This window comes from Halichoeres trimaculatus, unplaced genomic scaffold (assembly GCF_033239565.1).
Source record: "Halichoeres trimaculatus isolate MK-OKI-2021-1 unplaced genomic scaffold, fHalTri1.1 fHalTri1_scaffold_7, whole genome shotgun sequence".
Lineage (NCBI taxonomy): Eukaryota > Metazoa > Chordata > Actinopteri > Labriformes > Labridae > Halichoeres > Halichoeres trimaculatus.
In genome coordinates this window covers 32120271-32142590 of record NW_027437185.1, presented here as the reverse complement: position 1 = coordinate 32142590, position 22320 = coordinate 32120271, and the positions used below count along the sequence as shown (strand labels likewise).

Sequence of the window (22320 nt, the reverse complement as noted above, 5' to 3'; positions counted from 1 at the left end):
TTCCCCTTTTTGTTTTTAACCTCTGTATAAAATCTCACGTTGTTATGATTGTACAAAGGAGATGTTGAATAAAACGTACATGAGAAATGAATAGAAACTATTAGTGATGCACTACAGATCCTTGTGTTAAAGCGAGATCCAAAAAGGGCCAGAGGCAGGATCAATAATCGTATTCAAATCCTGCATCATTAGTGCAAACATCCGCTCTTTGATGTGTTTCTAGCTTCTTATTGGCTTCTCTCTGCCCGTCACTCCTTAGACGCTGGTGGACGAGTGGCTGGACAGCTACAAGCAAAGTCGAGAGGAGGGACTCCTGGTGCTCATCAACTTCATTGTTCGGGCCTGTGGATGTAGAGGTCAGAGGTCAAGAGAGCCAACGCGTTAAGAGGTTGATGTCAGAGTTTAAGGGATTATCTTTTCAATTTCAGCTCAGGCAATAATCAGCAGTCAACTATTGATCTGCCGTCATGGCAACAATGGTGCTGTGTTGATCACCTGTCTATTCACAACACACTATATCAATACTTCACCCTCATAATCATGATATTGAAATTGATCAGGTTTTATTTTGCTTTATTGTCCTTGTTTTCTATTTTCGTCTCCAGGTGTGGTGACCAGAGAGATGTTTGACAACATGCAGAATGCTGAGATCATCAGCACACTAACCAAAGAATTCAATGAGGTGACTTTTTAAAAAAAGAAAAACAAATCCTCTGACATTTTTTTTTGCATCTCATTTAGTTTCTTTTGTGTCGCCTCATCTCATAATCCTCCTGTACTTTGTGGAAGTCAACAAACCTTCATATTCCAGGTTATTATAATTAGAGGGATTGAGTCTAGCGTGTTGGGACATACTAATTACAATCCAATCAAGATAAACAGACAGATTAATGAATTTACTCACATTGTTTTGCCAGTCATGTAATTAGCAGCGCAAACCCAAATCTTCTGCCTCCAATAACTGCACTGACTGCAATTTAAAAGACATCTTCCTGTATTTTCTTTCCTTTCTTCCTCCAGGATTCAGTGAGCTATCCTCTGAGCAACCCAGGCCAACAGATGAGGCGTTTCAAAGCCGCTCTGTGTGAATTTGCTATAGTTTTAGTGCATTCCTGTCGGAATAGCATCGTTTATGACGAGTTCCTCTTCCCGTCCCTGCTGTCCATGCTCACAGGCCTGTCCGACTCACAGGTCAGGGCCTTCAGACATACCAGCACCCTGCTTGGTAAGAATACATCACAGGTGGATTGAACATCTTGGTCGACGTCCATACCTATACAGATGTTTTGTTCTGCTAGACAACCCAACCTTACACATTCATGTGGACTGAATTTAGTTTAAAAAGAGATTTTCAGATCTTCAGATCATAGAACAGATATCATGTTGTTTTGTTTGTGTCAACTCTTGTCTTCCTGGTGTTTCTATACTAGCCATGAAGTTGATGACCGGGCTGGTGGAGGTGGCTATGGTCGTGTCCGTCCAGCTGCAGACCACACAGCGGCGATACAACATGGAGAACACAAAGAAAGCAAATGACAGAGCCCCAGGCAGACTGGAGGAGCTGCAGGCCTCCATCAGTGAGGTGACAATACACTCAGAGTGCTTGGTCTGTTGAGTATGGGCAGCATTTTTTTTTTCAAATTAAAGACGCCTCTGTATTTTTTTTTTGTGTTTATCATGTTGGGTATGTGGCAAATATTACGTTTCCCAGCTAAACAGTATGAAAGGAGTGAAACACCAGGTTCACTGTCTTAACTTTGCATGTTTTAACTGTTACATTCATTCTGTTTGTGCTGCAGCTGCAGGAGAACAAAGAGGAAGTGTCCTCCATGATGAACGCCACCTTTCGGGGTGTGTTCGTTCACCGATACCGGGACCGGCTTCCAGAGATCCGGGTGGCCTGCATTGAGGAGTTGGGCGTTTGGCTGAAAACAGACCCTGAAGACTTCCTCAATGATGGGTATCTTAAATATCTGGGATGGACCCTGCATGACAAGGTGAAGCATACACAGAAGTGGAGGGTGGATGATTTTGATCTTTGATTTTTACTCTGGGTGGGAATTGAGAACTGGCTCTAGAAAAGAACCAACTTCAACTGGTTTGAATCTTCAACAGTGTTTGCCTTTCTGTTTAACAGTTTCCTTCCACTTAATCCTAAATACATTGAAAAACATTGGTGTTAGGTCGGGAAGGGTACCTTGCACATCTGAAACAACATGATACTGATGCTCGATACATGGAAATCATTTTTCGATACTTTTTTCTGTTCATGTGGCAAAAATATAAATGTATTCAATAACAAATATAAAAAAATCAATATAGCATAGTTATTCTTCAATATTTAACCTTGCAATGTTGTGTTCATGTCCAGCATGGAAAATCACCTACTCTCCTACTCCCTCACAGTCACAGGGATCCATTTAGGTACCTAAGCTTGGTACCTTTTGGGTTTACGTGAATCGGTTCCCGGTACTTGTGGCAGAATTCGGTCGGTACCTATAAAAGTACCTAATTCGGTACCCATCCCTAGAGTCAGGCGTCATGAGAAGTGCTTAAAAGAGTCCTCACTAATGCATTCTAGTTTGTTTTTTCTTTTCATTAAAATGAAAAAATCTGCTCATAAAATGGCTCCTTGATGCAAAACTACAGGATTCTGTGAAGGAGTTTTAAATAGCTGTTGTCATTTCTGCAAAAAGATGAATTTGTGTTAAACTGTTCAGTGAGTTCTTCAACTCGGAAGAGCAGCAAGGATATTTGTATTCTTTTTTATGAGAATAGTGGCACAAAGCTACTCTAAAAGGACATTTTTAAGAATAGGATTAATAAGCAATAATGATAATAATAACCTGAAATGCATGAAAAACAAAAAACAAAGACATTAGAACAAAAAAAAAGAAAAACATAAACTCATCCTCAAGCGACAGAAAAATCCTGCCAACATGATTAACACAAACCGCAATTGAACCTAAGCAACACAAGGACCCAGCACCATGAATTGAGACCAAGAGGAACTACGATGGGAAATGGTGCATGGGAGGAATGAGCACTCAAGACTCAGTAATAATTAAAACAAAGAAACAAAAAAACCCAAGAAAAAGCCATAAAAATATGAAGGGATATAAAAACATTAAATCAGATTCAAACATTAGAAAAACATCAAGGTGAGTGCAAACTTAAGAAAGTAATCATAACAATAATACAAGAAGCAGTAAAAGAAAAGAAATATTAAGAGCAATGAATTAAAATCTCTAAAGAGTGACCCTTTGATTTGAGATAAAATCTGCTCAGCATTGTGTTATAAAAGCTAGCTAAGTGTCTCGATTTCCTGGAAAAAGAGGCATTTCATACAATTGTGAAAGGAAAGATCTGAAGACGGTAGCTTTTACTTGTTACAAACCCAAATCATGACACTGTTGTTTGCCCCAAGTTAAAACCCAATGCTTGATTATTATATGATATGAATAAGGTTTGAAAAAGGGCCTCCGTTATTCACTGCAGGGACCAGAGTGATTTACTTTCCAAAAAAAAGCTTCTTTTCAATTTGTATTTATGCTTTAAAGGCTTTCATAGCCTCCTATGCTGAATTCAAATCAACTTAATATGAAGATATATAACAGTATTTGAGCCACATGGTTTAAAAAGAGGCAAACAGCCCTATGCTGGTAGTAGCGTCGCCGTAAACCATGTCTCTAAGGGATTGCCTGGGAGGTATTTCACACAGCTGAGGACTTTGAGATCTGCTTTTGTGCTTTGTCCAGTTGTAGCCTGAATATTCTCACCAACACAAACAGAAATAAAGCGAAATGTGCCCGTCGTGAACAGACTCTGGCATTCGTCTGTATGGGCTGTTAGAGATGTGTGTGTGTTTGAACATTTGTGTGCTGAAATCACTTTCTTCTCCGTTCCTTCAGCAAAGTCCAGTGCGTCTGCAGTGTGTGCGAGCCCTGCAGGCTCTGTACCAAGAGGAGGAATTCATTGGCCGCCTGGAGCTTTTCACCAGCAGATTTAAAGTGAGGCATCCCTCTGGATCAGATTCACACCTCATTTAAAGCCTCTTCTCTCCCTCCTTTTCCCCTCCATCCGTCTGTCTGTCTGCGTCTGTCTGTCTGCCTCACTGTCTATCTTTAATCTATTGTTTCAGTTTATTGTTTTGTTCATTTGCTTGTCTCTGTCTCCCTACCCTGTGTTTTGTACCCCCGCCCCACACTTTTTTGTCTTTTTTAGTGTATTTTTCCACCACTCCTGTTTTTTTTGTGTGTCAGTCTCTTCCTTTGTCTTGGTGTGTGTCTGGATGTGATAATTATTTCCAGCTCCTGATGTTTAATTAGCTCCTATCAAACACATTAAACCCCTCCTAATCCACATGTGCTGCAGCAGATAAATGCTTTTCATGCCGTGGATTAGCAGTAATCAGTGGGTTTGTGTGCATGCATGCATGCATGCTTGTCTCTGACTCTGGGTACATTTACTCATTTCTGTGTTTCTCTTTTATGCCTCTCTCTGTGCTGGTATGATTGGGCATTTGTCTGACTATGTGGCACTGCATATTTGAATTTTGGACACGTGTGTGTGTGTGTGTGTGTGTGTGTGTGTAGGAGAGGATGCTCAGCATGGTGTTGGACAAGGACTCAGACGTGGCAGTGGAAGCGGTCAATCTGTTGCTGATGATCCAACAGTGAGGGGGTTTTACTGTACCATCATCTGTGACATACAGAACGGGGATTTTCTTTTGGTTCATTTTCTGCAGAATCACAGTCAAGAGAGTTTCCTCCTTCATGAAAACTGAACACAACTCAGACGTGTTCAACATTTATGTGAAAAAAAGTATCCAGCCTCTGCGTCCAGTCTCTGAGTAATACTCTCTACCAGAACTTTATTTATACCATCGTTTTAATCACATAGCAGTGCATGTTCTGCTGAACACTCGCCTCACCTGAAACAAAGGTAATAATAGCAAGATACTGCAAATATACCCCGCTTGTACACAAGTTCAGTCCTTAACAATAGAGGTGCTATGGTGACTCACAGCTGTGACTGCAGCCTCTGTCATGGTTGATGATTCACAGACTGAGTCATGATCTCTCAGGTTGGCTGACAAATCGCTCCACAGGCTCCAGTCCCCGTGGAAATTTAGTGTTTTAAAGATTAATGAGACAGATGACAAGTTAGCACTCATTTTTTATCAGAGGGATGATAACTTTAGATACGCTGCACACAGAAAAATCCATCCAGTTGTTTTTCTTATGTTTGCGTTTCTGCAGGAGAACAGAGGAATGCCTGGTAGAAGAGGAGTGTGGACAAATCTATCCCCTGGTTTATTCCTCACACAGAGGCCTGGCGTCTGCAGCTGGTTGCTTTCTCTACAACAAGTATGTAGGAGCCATGTAGGCTACGTTCAGACTGCAGCCCTTAAAGTGATACTCTGGGATGGAACAAGTTGGGTCCTATCACAAGGTTTAGGGCAGAAATTACCCCTACAGCAGTGTTTTTGTGCAGCAGAAGCCCAGAGCGCTCGCACCAAACACCCCCTCCCTGCTCCTCTGCAGGTTTCCTCTGCACTCAGACGGGGCCACATTTTACTTGACAAAAAACACAAATAAACTGACTCCCACCAAAAAAATCTGATATCGGTCTGCATTCACGCTTTATTTAGAGAATTTTCAGTGCGTTACTTTCACACAAAAACACCGCTAAATAAGGCTCTAGTTCTCACCGTGTCGTAAAACGGCGCTACCTCCGCTGCAGAGCCGCAGCTGGCTACGAGGTGCTCGCCGCTTAGTGTATCAGTCCACGCGCGTGGCGTGACAGATATGAACAAACGCAGGTAGTCTACCAGGACCAAGAGACAGCTGCAGTACATCCAGAACACTGCTGCTCGGGTCCTGACCAGAACCAGGAAATACTACCATATTAGTCCAGTGCTCAGGTCTCTGCTCTGGCTTCCTGTGGCTCAGAGAATAGACTTTAAAACAGCTCTGCTTGTTTACAAGTCTCTTCATGGTTTAGTCCCAAAGTACATCGCTGATATGCCAGAACCATATGAACCAACTCGGTCTCTGAGAACCTCAGGTAGAGGTCTCCTGCTGGTGCCCAGAGTCAGGATTAAACATAGTGAGGCTGCATTCCAGTTTTATGCCCCCAAAATCTGGAACAGTCTTCCAGAAGATGTGAGACAGGCCTCAACTTTGACAATGTTCACATCACGGCTGAAAACAGCTCTGTTTAGCATAGCATACGACAACTGAAAGTATTTTATCTGCACTCTCCTCTTTTACTTAAATCAAGCATTTTTAATGTTTTATATTTTATGCAATGATTTTATTTTGCCTACTGTGATTTATTTTATGTTAGCTGTAAAGCACTTTGAATTGCCTTGTGTGTGAATTGTGGTCTACAAATAAACTTGCCTTGCCTTGCCTATAGTAAAGAAACTCTTCTGCCGTGGAAATAAGGTCATCAGACATAAATTATAGTGACTCATCCAGGCTGTTATCTCTCAGTTTATAGATCCTTACTACAGTTTAATTAAAGGTTGTTTCTCTGTGTGTGTTTGTCAGGCTGAAAAGCATAATTTCCAGTGAAAACCAGGAGAAAGAAAGAAGCGACAACGAAGCCTTCCTTCAAATCCTAATCTCCTTTTACATCCAGAGTGAGGTAAAGACTCTATTTTCATCCTCATCACACCAAATTCAAATCTGTCTCACATAATATCATTAACATGTATTTAGCACTGTTTGTCCCACTCATGTTAACTCACTGTTTAGGCCTCTTAACTTCCGGTGTTAAAACATTAGTGTTAATTACTGTCTGGTGATCAAAGTAGATGGTTGATGAAGAAAAAGTATTTTAGAGGGAACTTGTGAGTAAAGCCCATGACACAGTGAGCGCCAACGAGACACCACACAGACAACAGGTTACACTTACTGAAGCGGCTCATTTGGATATAATTTCATATCCTCTGTTCCCTTACCACTGATAACTATGATGCATAACTAAAAGGTTTCATTTTTGCAGGTTTAAATGTCTCAAACATTAAAACAGCTATTCTACTTTGGACCAGCACTCATATAGCGCTTTTCCAGTCTTTCTGATCACTCAAAACATTTTACACTGCAGCTCTGTCCCAATTCAGGGTCTACATCTTACATAGGCTGAATTTGAAGACTGATTATGTCACAGTGCTGTGTTGAAGGCTGTCCAATTTCAAAAGCTCTTCTAAAATGCGGCCGATCAGACCGATGAGTCAACCTTCCTTTCAGGTACTGCGATTGGCGGATTCAGTAATTCCCTCTTAGCCTCACATATCCCAAGAATTATTGCGCGTGAATGCCAAAGATGATGGACACAGCCGAGAGTCAAAAAGTGTTTAATACAGTTGTGAAGGATTTCTGACAACAACTATGTGTTAGAATTTCTAAAACTCTGGGGAAGATTTTGTTTTACAGTGTAAAAATATGTTGTTTGGGCTCTTTTAAGTATTGTGCTGAAGAAAAACAGTTCTTATAAATCTTCTCATATAAAAATTTTCTTTAAATTCTCTGGGTAAAAAAAAAAAACTTCATGTTTTTTATTTCTTTTTCTGCAAGGAATTCGAACAGTAAATTCAAACAAAAAATAGATAAGAATAATTACTGCACTATAATTGCATATTTTTTTCCATCTAAGATCCCTTCTAGTGCGCGTTCAAATGTTAAAGGTCCCATATTCTGCTCCTTTTCTGCAGTTTAATATGGATCATTGATGTCTTCATGAAATGGTAGTAACATGTTTTGGTCCAAAAAGCCAATAAGTCAAGCACAGCAGCATTGTTTCCAGGCTCTCATAGCCCCTCTGTTCAGAACGGTCTGATTTAGTGGGCGTGGCCTTCATATGTAAATGAGCCACCGCTGATACCGCCCCGCTCTTCTGCGTCACTGAGAGCGGCGCCACCAGCTCTAAGTGCACAATGTTTAGAAAACAGTGAAGCTCGTTTACTGTAACATTACAGGCTAAAACAACAGGCTAACAGCAGCTAAAGTTAGCATCCTGAAGCTAACACAGAGACGGGGGGACACTGAGGAAAAGCTCTAACATCTGCTCCACAGCACACAGCATTTAAAATACTCACATTTCCAGGGTCCCAGGTTTGTTGGTGGATGGTTGGTAATGCGCCTGGATTCAGGACCAGTCTATTCGCTAGCCCTCTGTTGTACTGTCCAAAGTTGGAAAAGCAGTCGGCCGTGAAGTGACTAGCACACACATGCACAGTTTTACTGAGTGTAGCTGGAATATTTCCTTGATAAATGAACTCTGCTCCAGTGGACCAATCAGGTCAGACTTGCTCCTGCTTGGTCAAAAAAGGGAATCGCTGGCAAAATCCCCAAAATCCAAACAGCTCGTTTTAGGTCAAGATTCTACATTCACAAGCACTACTAAGTACAGGTTTTGTCATTATATATCACATTTTGTTGGCTGGGAGGAAAGCCAAAGACCCACAAATTTCACTAAAAGACTTAATAAAGTGATTTTTGCATAATATGGGACCTTTAAAAATGTACATTGTTGCTTAGCTCTTACATGTACATAGAGATTCTATACTCTATCAATAGAGAAAATAGTAACAATAATAAAGTAAAATATTTTGAAAAATTAATAGTAAAAACGTCCTGCTTTAAATGTGAGGTTTTGGTTTATGTGTTTGAAAAGTAATGTAAGCCTGAAAGGTGAGAGCGGTGCTGCGTGACAAAAAGGAAACGCTCCATAGACCAGACCGTCTCAATTCAGTTTGGCTATGAAGGCCAGGTCCTCTGAAGGCTGCAGCCTTCGTGGGCTGCAGACCCTGAACTGGGTCACAGCGCACTAATCACTTTCACCCATCCACACCACATCCACACTCTGATGGCAGAGAGTGTTCTACAGCAGGATTCATCAGTTTTATCTGAAACATTTATACCTATCAACACACCACTGACCAACAGCTGGAGCAACCTGGGGTTCGGTGTCTTGCTCAAGGACACTTTGGTGCATGATTGGTGGAGCTGGGATTGAACCCTTGACGCCTGTAAACAGTATTTCTCATCCAGATTATTTAATAAACATTTTGGAGTCTGTGTATTGTGTTCTATTTTGATACAACTATATCTTCTGTATCAATAGCTCACCTGATCCAGTTTCATGTCCAGGTCGATCTCCTCTATTCAGATTGACACATGCTGGGAGCCCACTACGCTGAAAATAGACGCAGCGCGCATCTTCAGCAGAGCACCACGTTACTGGCACTGTGAACATAACTGTTGCATTTTGGCTGTGAACTAACCCTGACTCATGAGGAAAATGAATCATGAAGCTCTGAAACGAACAGTGATTGTGCCATAATAATAAAAATGATCAGAAATCAACTCATCTTCTCTCTCCACAGTTTCATGAGCACGGTACATACCTGGTGGACAGCCTGTGGTCGACGGCTGGGTCTGAACTCAGAGACTGGGAGACTATGACCACACTGCTGTGTCAGGACTCCGGTGAGGAACAAAATCAGCCAAATGTAGGGGTGGAGAGAACAAGAAGTTATCACAGAGAATCAGCATAGACAGTACATATAAAGAATTCAAAAGCAAGTTTTTTCTGACCCTTTTATTGTCTTGGCGATACACTCTTAGCCACCACTCGCTCATGTCTGCACCTGTCTGAACCTCTGTGTCGTCAGGTTTGATGTACGAGGAGGAGGGCGCTCTCATAGAGCTGATGATGTGTGCGATGAGACAAGCAGCACAGGCAACTCCACCTGTTGGGAGAATTCAGGGCAAGAAGGTGGTCTCACACACACACACACACACACACACACACACACACACACGCCAACTTTTCATGGTGTTGAAGGTCCATTTGTTTCACTCCAGGTGTACCTGTCATACAAGAAGTCAGAGTTCCGGTTTTTGGTTGACAATTAGCAACTGTGTGGCAAAAAAAGTAACTTTTACCCACAGTTACACCGGAAAAACTGAAATCTTATCAAGTGTTTTTGTCTTTTTTTCAGTAGAAAATACCTTTTTTAGACTTCATATGAGCCACATTCCCCTGACTAGTCCAGAAAAATGTCTCGTTTAAAGTTATTAAAAGACAAAAATGAGGTCTGAATTGCTTGTAACAATTTAAGATAAAATCAGCCAATGAAACAGAGAAAAGTTACTTGTATCAAGACATTAAAGGGGATCATGCTTGTTTCTCCTTTTCACTATGCCAGACTAGGATGCCTGTAAAGCATTTCTGTCCTCAGTACAAGTCATTTAGTTCCTTCATTGCCCCACAATAGCGTTCTCAATATCCTAATTTTAGGCCATTCTTAAGATCTCGTTGAAACGCTCCGTTTCCAGAATGACCTCCAGTAACCTCGCAACGTCACAGCCCTTTGTCCTCTGATTGGTCAGTTCTATCAGAGAGGCAGAGGGGGTAGAGCCAGGGGGCGGTTTTTGCAGCATGGCAGTATTTACAAAATCGCCACATTGAATGGGGCAGACCGAGCAAGTTTGCTGTTTGCCAAAACTTCACTGTAAGGCATTGATAGCACTAATGAAATGGCAGAGTGTTGGATACGTCCTTTTGTATTGGACCCCGAGTCAGACCCGGACGGTTCTACAGCTCAGGAGGAAGAAAATCCACCTCGACACAGATCATCTCAGGACGCTTCAGTGTGGTGAGTCAAACCGGTACTGTAACATGTATAGTTTATACGTTTATAGTCTGCTCTTGGTGGGTGTATCCCTCGGTGGCGATTGTGTGACTAACTGACATCACAGAGGAGGAGCTGCTTTATCAGATTACTCCAATAGAAAAAGAAAGGATCCTCGTGTCGAAATCTCGCGGCCTAATGTCAATGACCTATTTCAGAGGCATCAAATCTCGTTCCAGGATATCAGAAAAAATACAATATCTCATTTTTTTGAAAATTCAGGGGGTGAAAGGTCTTGTTTTCAACTTTATTATTTTATATGTAACTATTAAATCACGGATCAGCATGATATGTCCCCTTTAATCCAGTTTTAAGCAAATTTTCTAGCATTTTTTTCTTCACTTAAAACTAGGGATGTTCGAATCGATACTACTTTTCATGCAGACCGATACCAGTACGAGTACTCCTTCTTGAGTACTCACCGATACTACTAGTACTTTTGATACATAAAATTTCAATTAACAGTGACATTTTGATCAAAGACAGCACAGTCACTTTAACATTAAGTCCAAATAAAACACAAACAACTCTGAGTTTAGAACTTTTTTGATCAATATTTAAAAAAAATAATACTTAAAGTGCACAATAAAGCTAACAACTGTCAGAGTTCAAGTATTTTTTTCAGTAAACTAAAGTGCAAAATGAAATAGTTTAACTGTTAACTCTTCCTGGTTCATTCATATTGTCTGAAAAGGACCTGGTGCACATTTGCAGTGGTCAAACCACAGCAATTAGCAGCATCTAGTGGTGAGGAGGACTTGCTCGACGTAAGATTTTTTTTGCCTAGAGTATCTGCTGCTGGTATCTGCAGCCTTCGCGAGTACTGATACCTTGAAAAAAGGCTGGTATTGGCCGAATACCGAAACCTGGTATCTGTATCTATCAGTTAAATGTGGCTCATATCAAGCATAGCAAGACGATTTTTACGTAAAATAAGGAAAAAACATTTGATAAGATTTGCAGTGCACATATTTTTATTTGAATACAGGTTTGTATGATTTATTGAAAATGAAGTAAGCACAGAGTAATGGCACACACAGTTAGGATACCTCTATGTTGCATGCTCACACTTGCACATCTACTTTTAAACCCTGCAACTGAACACACGTGTGTGTTCAGCTCCTGAGTATGAAGGACAAGAAGATTCAGGAACAGGACAGAAGACGAATCACCACACATTTCATCCCTTTACTGCCGCAGCTGCTGACCAAGGTACATCCCTTTACTTTATAACTTTATAACCACACTGAAAGCATCATGCACTGATGGTGAAAGCTAAGAGATTATTACTATAAAGTTTAATCATTTCTAACTGTTTTGAATTTAAGTGTTTAATGCTATTTTTTTCAATTTTAATGAGTTGTTTTTTAATTTCCATGTCTTTATTTCTTCCTCTCCTCGCTAACTTAAAGTACTCTGCAGATGCATCGAAGGTGAGCCTCCTGCTCAAAGCTCCTCTCTACTTCAACCTTGAGATGTACAGCAGCTCTCCGATGCTTGAGAAGGTAGGAGAAGGGAAAAAACAATATATTTTACATCCTTGAGTAAAAAGAAGAGCTAAAAACAAATCACTTTCAGTCTGAGTCACACTCCCTCTTACATGGATCCTCCTCGATCCACTTCATCATACTTAATGTGCTCCTGAGATGTCCACAAGAGGAGGAAAAGTAGAAAATCTAATCTAATCTTCAATAAAACAAAACAGAAAGAAATAGGAACTTTGTCTTTCAGATAAGGGTTAGTTGAGATGCCAACCTGAGTGATTCGCTTATTTTCCACATTTTACTCTCACCTCCTTACAATCCTCCTCCTCTGCCCTCTGTTTGTCAGAATCTGGACCAGCTGCTGTCTCAGATTTGCGGTATCGTTGAGAAGCACACAGAGGCCACTGTGTTGGAGGTTTGTGCACTCCTGGCCAGCACCCTTTTCTCCGACTACTACGCTTTCTCCTCCCGTGCACACCGCGCATTCAGCCAGCTGCTGGACAAGCTGGTGGAGTGTTTTGCCTCCTGCTTAAGTGACCTGCTGCAGGTAGGAAAGCAAGTTAGGGAATCTTTGGTACTCATAAAATGTTAAGTCAAGGTGTACATGTTCTTTTTTTTTACCCCCACTGTAAACATTTTTGGGAACATTTCAGTGTAAAGGCCTTTGCACACTGAGTCCATTTTTTTTTGCCCGAAACGAATATATGTTAAAAAATAAATTTGATCCCATGTTATGTCAATCATGCATGCACACTCAATCCCAAACTTTCGTCCTTTATTTCTTCTTAAAAGTCCCATATTCTGCTCCTTTTCTGCAGTTTAATATGGATCATTTATGTCTTCATGAAATGGTAGTAACATGTTTTGGTCCAAAAAGCCAATAAATCAAGCACAGCAGCATTGTTTCCAGGCTCTCATAACCCCTCTGTTCAGAACGCTCTGATTTAGTGGGCGTGGCCTTCATATGTAAATGAGTCACCGCTGATACCGCCCCGCTCTTCTGCGTCACTGAGAGCGGCGCCACGAGCTCTGAGTGTACAATGTTTAGAAAACAGCGAAGCTCGTTTACTGTAACATTACAGGCTAAAACAACAGGCTAACTGCAGCTAAAGTTAGCATCCTGAAGCTAACACAGAGACAGAGGGACACTGAGGAAAAGCTCTAACATCTGCTCCACAGCACACAGCATTTAAAATACTCACATTTCCAGGGTCAGGGGTTTGTTGGTGGATGGTTGGTAATGTGCCTGGATTTAGGACCAGTCTATTCGCTAGTATAGACTGGCACATTTCCTTGATAAATGAACTCTAGCCACTTAGTTTGTCTTCCTCTGAGAGGGGAAGCTTGTGCATGGAACTATGTGGCTGTTTACAGCCAAAAACAAAGCAGTGATGGCTCTTCAACTTTGGCATTCTCTTCCCTGCGCCTGTGTGTGTGTGTGTGAGCCTCCGCGCACACATCTCAAACATATTGTCAGCTGCTGCTCAGGATAAATTGCTTGATCACTGCTTGATGATTCCATTTTTCTCGTACTGCGAATTTTCGCAATTAATACAAAATATAGCATTGGAAACAGTGCGGAAGGTGTCTGACGGATCAAAAAAATGCATTGGAAAAAAACGGACTAACTGTGCAAAGACCTTTAGGGTGTCTCTTTTGGTCATGTTTTGTTTTAGTTACGATGGTAAAACAGTGATCTAAAGCCTGTGTTCTCTCACTGATTGTACGTCTTCAGGGCACAGACGATGACGTTGTCTACAGTGCAGCCATCGCCTTGAAAAGGATTGCAGCGTTGAGCAGGTGAGTGTCCGTTTTGTTGTTATATAAAATAAATTATACACAGAAAGTCTTCCATATAACATGTTTTTAATTGTGTTGTCCAGTGCAAAGGACATGACAGGCTGGAAGCTGTTTGACTCATGTCTGGAGCTTCTGAAGAGCAGGATAGAGTCACAAGAGCTTGACAAAGAGGTCTGTGTTGGAGTCAGTCATTTTGATAACTGAGGAGGAGTATGGGGTGAAAATGATAGAAGTGATATTTGCTGCTTTGAACTCTTGAAAGAGTCTGTTTGGGTCAATTTAGTTTATTTTTTATAAGGTGGGTGCAAAAAAAAACCATTTTAACCAAGTTTTATACCCACAGAGATTCTTTATTTTTCCACATTTTAATGACATGCACAATATGTTCCCCCTTTTTTCACGAATAAATAAACATGTTATTTGGCTTTTGTCATATTGCACCATTTTCCTTTCAAATAGCAGATTTAATCTCTCTTTCTATTTAATTCCAGCTCATGGTGTCCGCTCTGAAGTGTTCAGCCTTTCACCTGATTTGGGCCAGAGTGAACGCAGTGACCTCCACACCATCTGAGGTGCTTTTTATATCATAAAAGAAGTTTTACGCTCTGCTTTTGATTTTAACTGGATGTCTTTTAATCTTTCACACTCTCGATGGGGGCCTGAAGCAAATGGCTCTGTAATGTTACACACTTCGGTTTCTATCGCCTCACAAGTCAATAATGGTAAAAAGCTTTTGGTGCCCTTGCTGTTTTTTTTTTCTTTGAGCTTTCACCTCTGGCTTCACACAATGATTAAAATAGGTCTGTCAGTGCATTCGTGCTCCACTTTACACTTCCTGCCATGTTTTCACTTCATCTTATTTTTCTCTCATTCTCCCACTTTCTGTTTTAATTTACACCTTCCTTTTTCACACACATATTAAACACATCACCATTAAACTGAAACGCTTCAGAGAGAATCATCTAACATTGTTCATCTAAAGTCCTAAGCTGTTGTACAATCAATTATATTTAGGAGCAGATTTCAGTTTTGATGCCAGGACTTTGATGATGACTTCATTGATGTTTTTATTCCACTCGCACAAATAATCACGATGTATCTGTCCCTCTGTCCTTTCATCAATATCTGTTTCAGGCTGAGTTAAAGCGTCTGAAGAAGGAGGTTCGTTTGTTCTGCAGAGTCTGTCAGGACTGTCTGTCTGTGAGGACGGCTGAGATAAGAGAACAGGTTTGAGCTTCATCATAAATCTGAGGCAACAGTGCGGCCGTTTTACTTTGATTTCTGCTCGCTGCTTGTAGTTAGCTGGAAGATTTTTCACATACAGTGGGGAAAATAAGTATTAAACGCGTCATTTTTTTTCTTATCACATTTATTTCCAAAGATGCGATTCAAACAAAATTTCTACCAGACATTGGTTTTAACTCAAATAATCCACACATGAAAAGAAATCACAACGTTCAGGTCCATAAATAATGATTATGTGGAATTAAGTACGATAAACAGGAAAAAAATATTGAACACGCTAATGAGACTCATCTAATACTTAGTGGAGAAGCCTTTGTTTGCAATGACAGCTTCCAGACGCTTCTTGTATGTTTTAACTAATGGCCCACACTGCTCAGGTGTGATTTTGGCCCATTCCTCTGCACAGATTGTCTTTAAATCTGGAATATTCTTTGGTGCCCTCTGGTGAACCCTTTTCTTTAGTTCTTTCCACAAATGTTCAATTGGATTGAAGTCAGGTGATTGACTAGGCCAGTCTAACAGATTGATTCCTTTTTGTGAAACCATTTGAGAGTCAACTTTGCCGTGTGCTTTGGATGGTTGTCCTGCTGGAAGGTCCAGCCACGTCTCATCTTCATCATCCTGGTGGATGGCAGCAGATTCAGATCAAGAACTTCCCCATACATGGCTCCATTCATTGCTCCGTCAATTATATGAAGTTTGCCAACACCATGAGATGAGAAACAACCCCATGCCATGATGCTTCCACCTCCAAACTTCACTGTCGGTGTAGTGTTTTTATGTAGTATGACAGCTGAAAAGTTTAATTTTGGTCTCATCTGACCAGACAACATTCTCCCAGTATTCTACAGGCTTGTCAAGATGCTATTTAGCAAACTTTAAACCAGCTTCAACATGCCGTTTCTTGAGGAATGGAGTCTTGTGGGCTGAGTGTCCATAGAGGCCATGGTGGTGGAGTGCATTGCCTATTGTTTTCTCTGTAACAATCATACCTGCTGCCTCCAAGTCTTTCTGGAGCACTTTCATGGTGGTCCTTGGCTCGTTGAGTACTCTTCTGACTATCTTTCTGACTCCCTGGTCAGAAATCTTCAAGGAGCTCCTGTGCGTGGCCTGTTGATGGTAAGGTGGTGCTTCTTCCACTTGTGAATAATGGCCCCAACGGTGCTGACTGGAATATTCAGGTGCTTTGATATAAGTCTGTAACCAGTTCCATTCTGATGCTGAGCAACAATCAGGTTGTGAATGTCTTCAGAGAGCTCTTTGCCTTTACCCATCATGAGGTGTGTCGTATTTAACTGCTTGGTGAAAAAACAACCTTTTTTATAGGACCATCAATTTGCTCTAGCCCAGCTGATGTTGGTTTGCACTAATTGGAAGTTCAAGTAATAATTACTGACAGATTTCAGGTGGTATGGTGCATTTCCTTGCCAAAGTATACAGCCTTTCCATGGTGTGTTCAATACTTTTTTCCTGTGTTATCGTACTTAATTCCACATAATCATTATTTATGGACCTGAACGTTGTGATTTCTTTTCATGCGTGGATTATTTGAGTTAATACCAATGTCTGGTAGAAATTTCATTTGAATTGCAGCTTTGGAAATAAATGTAATGAGAAAAAAAGTCGATGCGTTCAATACTTATTTTCCCCACTGTATGACACAGATTAGCCTCCTCAGATGGACTCCATGTATAATAACTCTTGTTTTAAAGGCCTCTCCTTGTGTGAACTGTCTTCTATCAACAGGCATTTGAGCTGCTCTGTGACTTGCTGCTCTTGTACAGTAAGAAAGCAGCATCTGAACTCCCAGCTTTGGTCCATCTGCCGTCTGACTCCCTGCGCTCTGAGATCGCTCTTTTCCTCCTCGACTTCATCTTCTGTGACTCTGAAGATGCCGAGCTCAACGGTATCCTGACACTGAATGGATATTTTAATTTGCTACTATTCTTTTTGCTGCTCTCCATACCATCTCTTTTCATCCTGTCTGTTTTTGAAACTCCAGTAGACTGGTGGTGTTTCCGTGTGGATGTTTAATGTTTATGAAACAAACTGTTCAATCTCAGCCGTGCCAACGCTGTCCCAGAGGAGCCAACCATCATTGGTGCCTGCAGACATAGCTTTTGATGTCTTGTTTTTGCGAATCTGCTGCTGTAACAAATTGTTTTTTCTGTATTTCACAATGTACTGCCAACTCCCAAGCCAAATACCGTCTCTTCTCACAGCGTTCTGTTGTGCTTGTGTCTCATAAACACCTACAAATGTTCTGCTCTGCCTCTTCAGTCTATGTATTTCATGAAAACTGCCACTGCCAAGTCTCTCAGTCTCCTATTTTCTTCTCTGTCTCCTCTTCCTTTAGGTGAGGGTGAGGAGGTGAGGTTAACTCTTCTCCAGAGGAAACGCAACCAGCTGGCCGGCTACTGCAAACTGGTCATCTACGGCGTGCTGGACCTCACCGCTGCCACTGATGTCTTCAAGCACTACCACAAGGTTTGAGACAGCAAAGAGGCCATCAACTGGCGTTTAGTGCAAGCACAATACATTAAAGTCTTGAGTCCAGAGATGGTGTTAGAGACTCGTCATGTGAAGAATTTAATCAGGTTAAAACAGAGGATGTGTAAGAGAGTGGAGGAGGGTGAGAGTCTCTTTTAGAAGTAGTTAGGTGCTGAAAATGAGTCAGACGGAACAGCAGATGACTCAGAAGGAGAAGAGGATTATTTCTAAGACATGGCTGTTAGTTTAGAGGACAAATGATTCTGACTGAAGTCTTGTGTTTTTTTTTAGTACTATAAAGACTTCGGCGACATCATCAAAGAGACTCTGAGCAAGAGCAAGCTCATCAATCCTGTTCAGAGCGCCAAGACCGTTTGTCTGAGCCTGCAGCAGGTGTGCACTTCCTCAACAATGAGTCACCTTTAAGTCCACATCCACACGTAGCCGGGTATCTGGGAAACTGCATATATATTTATACGTTTACGTGTTTTGTCCACAGGAAACCACAGCTTCAGGTCACTAAAAAAATGTGTTTTTTGAACACTACTAAAATTGCTTTCTAATAGTTAGCAGGTTTGTTAGCGAGCTACTTTTCAAGGAATCCTCATTAGGGCCAATGTCATAATAAAGATGTCTGACATCCAACTGCAGAGATGTGGAATTCTGTAACATTCATCTGCTGAGTTCTGGATTTTTTTTACATTCAACTACAGAGTTCTGGAATTCTGTGACATTCAACTGCAGAGTTCCGGAACTCTGTGACATCCAACTACAGAGTTCTGGACTCCTGTAACATCCAATTGCAGAGTTCCGGAATTCTGCCATTATTGGCGGATTTACCCGCTGCGTGTGGATGAAAATAATTTTAAAAACGAACAAGGGGGATATTTATCTCTGAAAATACCTGGTTATGTGTGGACATGGCCTAAATCTCATTACATTGTTCCATGAGCACATGAGGTTTCTGGGATGGAACTTAAATTTTTATAATGACAATGCCACAAGGTGACATAAATATTCAGTCTGCAGCAACCCTCAATTAAACTAATCATGCAAAAAAAATTGAAGGATCATTTTAATTTGAACAAAGCTTGAGAAAAGTGGGAATGTTTGTACTTATCTATTGAAATGTTTTCATGGAATAATTTTGGCGTACTGCGGCCGTTCAGATCCATGTTTGTGTGCTCAGCTGTTCTCAGAGATGCTGATGGAGGAACACAGCAGGCGGAATCTTGGTGGGATCAGAGAGTTGGCCAAGAGGCTTGCCATGAGCTTTGGAGTCGATCTTCACCGTATCCGCAAACCACTGGTGGCACTGCACATGCAAGTAACACACACCTGTCTCTGACAAACAAATAACAGACAGGCTCACTCCTTTTGATTTGACCATCTTACTCTTGGACAGTTGTGAAGGCTGTCTTCATTACAGGGCTGTTCAGAGTCATTCTTTGCTGTGACTTGTTTTTTATGTCTGTGTTGTGTGTTTTGTCGATTTTAGGGATGGTATACGTTTTGCGTTTCGAAGCCCTCAGGATGAAGGAGAGCAGCACCCACATGTCGCCTTCTTGGAGATCCTCTCTGAGTTCAGTTTCAAGCTGCTGCAGCAGGACCGCGCCCAGCTGTGAGTAGGGATGGGTGCTGAATTTGGTACTTTTATAGGTACTGACCGAATTACACCAAAAGTACCTGGTACTGATTCACGTGAAATCAAAAGGTACCATGTTTAGGTACCTAAATGCATCCAAGTGACTGTGAGGGAGTGGAAGAGTTGCTGATATTCCATGCTGGACATGAACCCAGCATTATAAGGTTATATATTGAAGAATAAATATGTTCAATAAAAAAAATTCATTGGTAAACAAAATGGTATTCTTACCACATAAACAAATAGAAGTAATATGTAGAAGTAATATGGTACCTTATTGTTTCATATGTGGAAAGTACCCATCCCTAGCTGTGAGAACCTCTTATCCACCCATAACGTCATGTATTTAATGACAAACTGTGTGTGTGTGCTGTGGATAGATATTTGGTAAGATTGAGAGTGAAAAAACATCTCTTCCTCATCTGATCCTCTCTGCTATTTCATTCTCTGTGAGTGTGACTGTTTTAAATCAGACTCTGGCCTGAATATTAAAGGTTTCTCCTTTTGTCCTCATCTCTCTGTCTCACTGTCGTCTCCTTCAGGGCTGCTTTCCTGAAATCTGAGTGTCCCAATGCTGCCCTCTCCTGGCCGGCAGTCAAAATGTATCAACGCTCCTTGGCCGCAGGCCGCACTATCCCCAGAGCCTCGGAGCAGGCGGAAGAAGACCGTGCGTCCTCACTTGACACCCCTGTGCCCAAACGGAGGAGAACCAGGGCTCAGGGTGAGACAAGATTGATCACTAGCTTGTGCAGACATTGATCGTTTGGCTCTCAAGGATTCAAGGATTTGGAAGTTTTTTTGTAAAAAGATAAATAAAATAGCATCATGATTGATTGTTGAGCTATTTTTTAACTTTTGTTTTTTTTGCTTAATACTTGTCCTGTATTTACATGTGTAATGACAACAACGTACAAGGGCAAGGAAGCCAGGCAACTTTACATTTTAAACAGACATATTTCAAAAAGCTTCATTAAAGAGATTGTTAAACCACAGAAAAAAAACAACAAGATGAAAAAATGATAATAAAAGTGAGTTAAAAATATATTTGATACCCCCAAATTTTGTAAATGCCTATGAATCATATTCATGGAAGGTATTTGTGTTTGAAAAATGGCCCTGACATACATGCTGGTCATCTCTTTAGGAAATAAAACATCACTCGTACAGTTTTTCTTGTCTTAAAGAACCTTAAATCCCCACTACAGAGTGTATTTACCCACAAATATTGAAGCTTATCTTTGTGTATTTGACTTCCATCTCCTCTAGCTTCTCCGACCAGCACAGTCAGAGGATCCTGGTTGGACAGCAGCAGCATCCGCAGTGGCCTGCACTCCCCCGCTCTCACCTCCACGGCCCAGAGACAACCCGCCAAGCAGCTGACCCCCAGGAAGGCGAGAGCAGAGGAGTCAAACATCAGCAGCAGTGTAATTGAGCCGGACTCTGAGGATGACTTCTCCTCCGTGTGAGTCGTCCTTTCATCACCAACACAGTAGCCACCGTCTCTACTCCAGGTTTCAATTTTTCTGCCAAACGCTGGAGGTTTTCACAGGTCACATGCTTTTTGTCCATGCACCAGCGAAAAGTCAGACACTCTCTTTTTCTGCTCTAGATGAAGAGATTCAGCAGTGTAAACGAACAAAGGGCTGCTGAGTTTGTCAATCAGCCACTGTGAAAGCAGAGGAAAAAGCCCTCTGTGTGCAAGCTGCAGCTGCAGACGTTATTGACTTGTGAAGTGAAGGGCCTGCTGTCAGTGTTTTTTCTGCAGTTGAAAAAGTTGTTTAGAATTAATTCCCTCATCTGCTCTCTCATAGACAAACTCAGATGCAGATACGTAGAAGTTTAAGCTGTGCACTACGCCGTTAGAGCTGTAGTAAAAGCTTTCACTCCTGTTCTTCAACAGGTCTCACTTCCGAAAGGTGAAGCCTATGAATCGTCGACATCTCTCCTCCAGCCAACCCAGCTCTGCTGTCGATCAGCACGACCTGAACTCCCAGCTCACCCTGTAAGACCAGTCACTGGGGAAATTCATGCATTCACTCCACTCATGTTGTCACAGAAATGGAGAAGAGAATATTTGTGTGATGTAGAAGTGAATCAGCTGAGGTGAACTGCTTTTCCCCAGACTTTCTCTGATCGAGGATGAAGAGGAAGAAATAGTCGAGGATGAAGAAGAGGAAAGGGTTGAATTCGAAGATGAAGGAGAACCAGAGATCGAGGGTTACGAAAGTGACTTAGATCATGAATCTGAATACACACTGGTAAAAGGATCAATATCCACATGTTGATCATGCTCTGACTCTGTCAACTATATACTCTAAAATATGTATAAACCAGTTCAGATTGCACCACATTTTCTCCGAAAAATAAATGAAGATCAAGCCTAACATTCCTGGAAATTTCTAACTTATCCTTTTTTTTTTTTTTTTCTGCAGCCCTCGACTCGCCACACCTCAGTCAGTGTCATCGATGAGCTGTTCGACTGAGGACCCCAGAGACCAGGACCACCAGTGGGAAACAGTTCTTTTGATCAAAATGTCTCACACCCATCGCTGTGTTTTTTTGTGGTTCTAATATTTTTGGGTGTATTAACCACAGCAGTAAACCATTCTCCAGTACAGAGCGCTTAATTAGTTTGACTGTGAGATCTGCCCGTCCCTAGTTCAGTTTGGGGAGGAAGAGAAATGGTGATTATGGTTTATGGAAAAAAGTTGTTGCTGGTCATGCCAAAGATGGTTAATGTTTCTACATTAATGTAGATCTAAAAAAAAGCAAAAAACATGTTGTATTGTTGATTGCAGTTTTGTTTTTTGACTGCTTTTACTGTGTTTTTCAAGGGGCACTAGTTTGTTTTTGTTCATTGAAATATACTTAAATTTGGTTTAAGATCTCAAAGAGTTTTATTAATATGGCCACATGAATAGTTTTACATTAAAAAACAATTTGTTGAA

The 22320-nt window shown here is 41.2% G+C and overlaps 1 protein-coding gene across 4 annotated transcripts in view; it reads left to right on the top strand.

The window, feature by feature from the left end:
* Positions 1–22320, top strand: part of stag3 (STAG3 cohesin complex component) — a 26743-nt gene extending 4423 nt beyond the window's left edge. For all 4 annotated transcript variants that reach the window (XM_074673835.1, XM_074673834.1, XM_074673836.1 and 1 more), the window contains exons 5-32: positions 260–356; positions 606–682; positions 1021–1225; positions 1431–1582; positions 1800–1997; positions 3912–4010; positions 4596–4675; positions 5262–5369; positions 6558–6654; positions 9398–9500; positions 9686–9789; positions 11828–11920; positions 12121–12213; positions 12539–12739; positions 13928–13992; positions 14076–14163; positions 14484–14564; positions 15127–15219; positions 16984–17143; positions 17594–17724; positions 18019–18120; positions 18917–19050; positions 19226–19348; positions 19915–20093; positions 20639–20834; positions 21273–21374; positions 21495–21630; positions 21805–22320. In XM_074673835.1, the coding sequence (XP_074529936.1) occupies positions 260–356; positions 606–682; positions 1021–1225; positions 1431–1582; positions 1800–1997; positions 3912–4010; positions 4596–4675; positions 5262–5369; positions 6558–6654; positions 9398–9500; positions 9686–9789; positions 11828–11920; positions 12121–12213; positions 12539–12739; positions 13928–13992; positions 14076–14163; positions 14484–14564; positions 15127–15219; positions 16984–17143; positions 17594–17724; positions 18019–18120; positions 18917–19050; positions 19226–19348; positions 19915–20093; positions 20639–20834; positions 21273–21374; positions 21495–21630; positions 21805–21855 (3348 nt within the window). In that variant the 3' untranslated portion in view covers positions 21856–22320. The remainder of the gene's footprint in view (positions 1–259; positions 357–605; positions 683–1020; positions 1226–1430; positions 1583–1799; positions 1998–3911; positions 4011–4595; positions 4676–5261; positions 5370–6557; positions 6655–9397; positions 9501–9685; positions 9790–11827; positions 11921–12120; positions 12214–12538; positions 12740–13927; positions 13993–14075; positions 14164–14483; positions 14565–15126; positions 15220–16983; positions 17144–17593; positions 17725–18018; positions 18121–18916; positions 19051–19225; positions 19349–19914; positions 20094–20638; positions 20835–21272; positions 21375–21494; positions 21631–21804) is intronic.